This window comes from Melospiza melodia, chromosome 12, assembly GCF_035770615.1.
Source record: "Melospiza melodia melodia isolate bMelMel2 chromosome 12, bMelMel2.pri, whole genome shotgun sequence".
Taxonomy (NCBI): Eukaryota; Metazoa; Chordata; class Aves; order Passeriformes; family Passerellidae; genus Melospiza; species Melospiza melodia.
The window spans coordinates 11,378,231-11,384,230 of NC_086205.1; the positions used below are offsets into that span (position 1 = coordinate 11,378,231).

The window sequence follows — 6,000 nt, forward strand, 5'->3', positions numbered from 1 at the left end:
AATTCTGCAGGTAGTTCTGCACCTTGGGCAAAATCCTTATTTAAAAATTCCTTTATAATTGCGGGCTCGGCGAGAGGCTAATCTGTTTACACAGGCAGACGGGCAGGAATGCGCTTCCTGGGCGTGCTAAGAGCAGCTCCACCCCCGGGAAAAATCAGCTCCTGCTCTGGGGGCACGGCAGGGAGGGTCTGCAGAGTGCTCGCAGAAATCGGAGCCGTCCCTCCTCTTCCCGTCTTGTCCTTAGCTGAACAGGCAAGGGGAGACATCATTAATTCTGCACTGCTAAATGTAGCTGTTGGTCTGGATCTTGCCCACCTCCTCTGGGTGTTCAAAAAATCAAACCTGCCCATGCACACCGGGACCGAAGCGACCACCACAGACAGCCAGGCATGTCCTGAGTCTCCAGCAACTTCCAGTGAGGAGTTTCCAAAATGAAAAGCCCAGATATTGGTGGATGGGGAGAAAACAGAATAAACCACTGGCCTCCTATATATATATATATATATATATATATATATATATATATACAGACACACTTATAACTTTACTTACAAATTGCATACATTTACTACTGTACTGGTACATATATATGTAAACAATTTATTTACTTACAAATTATATACATGTGCTACTGTACTGATGCATGCATTATAAACCACACCAAATTAACAAATGTAATGATGAAATAAGCATGACTTCTTTAAAATGCATGTTTTATTTTACTTATGAGCAGTGCAAAAAGTATGTTCTCCCCCCCAGCCCCATGGGTTGCTTTGTGCACCCAGTTTGGAGACCATGGGTACAGTGCCACTGGTCAGAGCTGATTGTCTGGGTCCTGTTTGAAACTTCCAAGAGCCACATTACTGTACTGGCACTGAAAGGGAGGGTAACAAAATTCAGAAAACTTTAATCAGGTTTGTAAATAGGAGCTGTTTGCAATTGGGTTGGGAACTGCTGGAGCCAGCTGAGTACATCTGAGCAAAGCTTTTGTGAAAAAATGTTAATCTTTGGTTAAATTTCTTTAATTGGAACAGAAAAACATGTGAACAGCTTTTGAGTTTTGCTCCTTGATCACCCATAGAGTGATGGTGAGGACTTTTTCCTTTAACATGAGGTGGACAAACATCTGTGTGGGAAATTGATGTACAGAGTGGGGATGGGATTTCTGAACATCAGTGCTGGGAGCAGCCCCCAGCTCTTTTGTATTGAGGCAGTTACTTCGTGTTGGGCCAAAATAAGCTTTGTATGTAAAGGTGTCATCTAAGAATTTACATCAAAACATGAATTACTGTGAAGCAAAGGTATATAATTGTTGTGGTGTGCTGCCACTTTTTTCCAATATATAATGTAATGGTATTTTACAATACTAGGTATCTATGATCAGGTTTGTGTATTTCCATGGCTAGCCTCATGTTTTGGATGAGGGAATAAATGGAAATTTGTATTAGGGATATGCAAAATGGCTGTAGGAGTTGTTTAAAACCAAATGTGCTGTGAATCTAATGGAAGTTGTAAACAGCTGAAGTTCAGCCCTACAGGAGTAATGCATTTACCAGAATGTCATTAAATATTTCTGTTGTGAAGAAGTCCCCTCATTCCTGCCTAACTCGAAATGAAGCTCCCATAAATAATTTTTAGACTGTGACCAAGCATGGTAGTAGTCAGCTGTCATGACTCATGAAGAAGATACAATCTTAGAAGAGGACATTTCTGTCTGTGCCTAACTTCAGCTTTTGCACAGCTTTTTGTGGCTGTACTAACACTGCTGCCTCTATGTGACACTGGAAGGGTGGCACAGGGGAACTTGTTTATTGCTTTTTACCTGGCTGCTCCCATACAGAGGGCTTTTGTTAGGGGCTGCCTCCTGTCTCAGCTTTGCGGCTGACAACAATCAAGCTCTCAAAACACCTTATTTGCCTCTGTTAATAAATTAGGGTTTAACTATATGCTTGCTTCAGGCAGTGTACTGAAAGCCAGATTTCAGAGACTTGGGCAATGAATTTTCTCCTTGCTGTATCCCTGCCTGGAGGTGCCTCCCTCCCACTGCTGGCAGAAACCATGGCACATGCACCACGTCCCACAGCTCTGCACTTTCCATCCCTGGAGCTTGTGTTTCTGGGATGGGAGCCTGTCTCTGACAAAGGACAGCATCTCCCCCTTCATGCAAAGCAAGCAAGGGAGAATCACACTGATGTGATGAAATTGCTCGCAGGGTTACCAGGAGGCAGAGGGTTTGTGTGAGGGCAGGTCTCTGCAATGTTGTCCCTGAGATGGAGTTGTGCACGTGCCTTTTCCGAGGTTGTAGATGGGGAATGCCCTCAAAACATGGGATCAGGTGAGGAGGAGGATGTGTGTCCACAGACACATGCATATGCATAAGCTGAGGTTGGGTTCGTGGATTGTCATGCTTTGTTTAGCCTGTGCTTCAGGTTTTCCCTGCACGTGGATAATGCCATCACTGGATTCTGGGTGTTCCTCCACTGCTGGGCCCCACCAATGCAGATACTGGTCTTTTATCATCACCCAAACACCTGGTTTGCCTTCCAGGTCTCACAAAGGCTTTTCAATGTGATTTCTTTACAGGATGTGATTGGAGGAGCACTGATTTCGGCCGTGCTGCTCGTGCTCTTGTATCCTGCGTGGGACACAATAGATCACTTGCTGTTGACCAGCCCCTTCTGCCCATTGGTTTCCATAGCTGTGCCTCTTGTCTTATGCTACAACTACCCCAAACTAGACTATTACAGCCCTACCAGGGGAGACACCACTACCATCTTAGGAGCAGCAGCTGGAGCAACTGTGGGATTTTGGTTAAACAACCAGTGTGCTGCTTCAGCCCACCCTGGCACGAGTGCTCAGCCTGGGCTTCCTCTGGCCAGCAGTGCAGTGGTGTTTGTGCTGGCCAGGTTCTGCACAGGGATCATGGTTGTGCTGCTGACCCGCTGGCTCGCGAAGAGCGCGGTGCTGGGCGTGCTGGGCTATCGCTACCGGTTCCCCGTGGGTGACCTGCAGGCCCGGAGACGCCTGGAGGTTGAGGTGCCCTACAAGTTTGTGACGTACTCCTGCGTTGGCTTCACGGCCACCGTGCTCGTGCCGCTGCTGCACCAGCTGCTGGGGCTGATGTGAGCCCAGCTGCTCCCCACTGAGCCCCCTGCGGCCACCGCTGCGGGGACGGGACACTCCAGGCTGCTGACTCGACCAAAAAGTGTTTTTGTGCCTTTCCGCACTGGTGTGGTGGGTTTGGCTCTGGCTGCGTGCCAGGGGCTCACCAAAGCTGCTCTGTCACTCCTCTCTCTCCAGGGAGAGAATATAATGAGAGGATCATGGCTCAACACATGGGCAGGGAGAGATCACTCAGCAGTTTTACTGTCACAGGCAAAACAGACTCGACTTGGGGAAATAAGTTTAATTTATTACCAGACTAATCAGAGTAGAATAATAAGAAATAAAACCAAACATTTACAACCACCTTTCACCTACCCCTCCCTTCTTTCTAGGCTCAATTTCCTTCCTGAAGTCTCTAGCTCCTCCTACCACGATCGCTGTGGGATGGGAATGGAGGCTACAGTGAGTTCATCACATGTTGCTGCTGCTGCTCCTTCCTCCTCAGGGGCAGACCCCTCACACTCCTCCCCTGCTCCAGCATGGGGTCCTTCCCACAGAAGACAGCTCTCCAAAAACATCTCCAATGTGAATTTTTCCATGGGCTGCACTTCATCCAGCATGGGTCCCCTGAGGGATCAAAAGTCCGGCCAGGAGCCTGTTTCAGTGGTGGTCTTTAAACCTCTCTTAGGGCATCACCCTGCTTCAGTGGGGGGTCCTCCACTGATTGCAGGTGGATCTCTGCTCCCCATGGACCTCCATGGGCTGCAGGGGAGTCTCTGCTCTGGCACCCAGAGCACCCCTTCCTCTTCCTTCTGTGATCTTGATATCTGCAGAGTTGTTCCTCTCCCATATCTTCATTTGTCTGTCTGCTTGCAGTTGTGCAGGTTTTTCCTCCCTTCTTAACTCTGTCATCCCAGCGGTGCTGCTGCTGTCCCTGATGGGCTCAGCCTTGGCCAGCAGTGGATCTGTCTAGAAGCCAGCTGGCATTGGTTCTGTTGGACACAGGGGAAGCTTCTGGCACCTTCTGGGAGAAGTGACCCTTATAGCCACCACCACCACCATGCCCTTGCCACACGAACACAAAGCAACTGGCCTAAAAAATCTGACTTGGAGGAGTCATGGGAATTGCTGTGCACAGATAACTTTGGGTTAGAAATCACTGACCCCACTGTCCCATAATTAGATTCACTTTCCCCAGGCAGCTAAATGTGACAAGCACACAGCCAGAATCCCTGCCAGAGCAGGCTGTGGGGTTGGGGTTGCTGGGGAGCAGGGCTGTGCCTCTGCCTGCCTGGCTGTGCGGCTGCTCCTGAAGCAGTAGGGCAAGCCAAGGCTCAGGTTTGGGGCATCAGGGAAAAAGTGGCTGGTAGGGTGGGGGGAGATTTGACCAGCCAAAAACCAAAATGCCATCATTGGATAGAGCTCGTAGTGTCTTCTGATGGCACTGACAGACCAGGCTGGTTCTGTGTGGAAGATTTTACTAATTATTAAAATCTAAAATAAAAAAAACAAGCCCAAAACATAAAAGAGAAGGAAAAGCTAACACAAAATGTTTAATGTGATTTGCAACAAATTTCCTTGGATATTAATAAGAAAGCCTCCACTAAAAGATCCTTTGCCTACAAACAACTGAGCAGAGTTATTTGCACAGCAATGAGGCTTGAGTTCAAATTGTTTAACTCCAGTTTAGTTCCCCTGGCTAGGCGAAAGGAAAAAGTCCTTCCTATCATTCAGGGGCGACAAGTAGAGTTCATAAACTGTGTTGTGGAAGGAGCTGAGCAGTGACTCTGGTGACTACAGCATGTGACAATTACAGATGCCATCATTTTCTGCTGCTGCACAGCACCACAGTTGGTCTTCCACGCATCCTGCAACACTTTGTGTACACTTGTAGAATAGCAGGGAGGTGTGTCCATAGGAAGGGCATCCCTATATCTCAGGCTGCTTATTTAAAACAATATATTTCAGCTGTTGGACCAATGAGCTGTTGAGAAATACAGCAGTGAGCGTGGTCTGCTTGGCTAGGAACACATACAGAGCTATTGCTGCAGAGCTTCAAGCATGGCCCCCATGCCTTGCCTGGCAGAATGTACAGTGAGAGGCAGCTTTCTAACCATGTCCATTTGTCTTCCTGGCTGCGAGGAAAATGAACCTGAAGAATGTAAAAGGGGTGCTTTGCCATCCATTGACTGCCTGGATTAACATAACCAATTCCAAAACTGGAATAGCTGGGAGATGTCTGAGGAGTGCGAGGTGAAAAAGCTGCACCACTCTAAACCCAAGGTGCCATTCTCCAGAAGAAATGCAGGCAGAAATTTTAACCATGTTTAGATTTTCTCAGGCTGTGGATAAACTGTTCTATATCAGATTGTGTGGACTTCACACGTGCATGCAAAGAGCTCCAGTGAGCCTTTCAGCAGGGCACAGGGCCACTCACACCTGCCCCTGGGTGAGGGCTGGACATGGCCCACCACAGCCATGGGGTTCCATGCTCAGCCTCTCTCCCTCCCATACACCACAGAAATTCTGCCATCAGGTTTAAAATACCTTCAAACACCTTGTGCTAAGAGAGCTGCATGACACGCAGGTGCAGTGCACAACTGGAGCCCTGAAGAGGGGCCACATCACAAACTTGGGAAAAACCTTGGCAGCAAGATGAGCATTTAAGCTGGGGATTGGAATTACTCCCAAGAAAGGCACAGTTTGACAGGGACATTCATGCAGCTTTATGTGTAAAATTTCTGTTCTGATTCACAGCTATTTTATGCTATGAAGATTTTATAAATTATATATAAATGCTGCACAGGTATTTTTATAGTATTCACCTGCATGTGATTCATGCAATAAATGCAAACTCTATTTGGTTCAAATTTTAAAATAAACCTATTTTGCAGA

The 6,000-nt window shown here is 47.4% G+C and overlaps 1 protein-coding gene across 1 annotated transcript in view; it reads left to right on the forward strand.

The window, feature by feature from the left end:
- The window catches only part of SGPP2 (sphingosine-1-phosphate phosphatase 2), a 35,083-nt gene extending 29,083 nt beyond the window's left edge, over positions 1-6,000 (forward strand). The window contains exon 5 of the mRNA XM_063166791.1: positions 2,584-6,000. Within this exon, the coding sequence (XP_063022861.1) occupies positions 2,584-3,126 (543 nt within the window). The 3' untranslated portion in view covers positions 3,127-6,000. The remainder of the gene's footprint in view (positions 1-2,583) is intronic.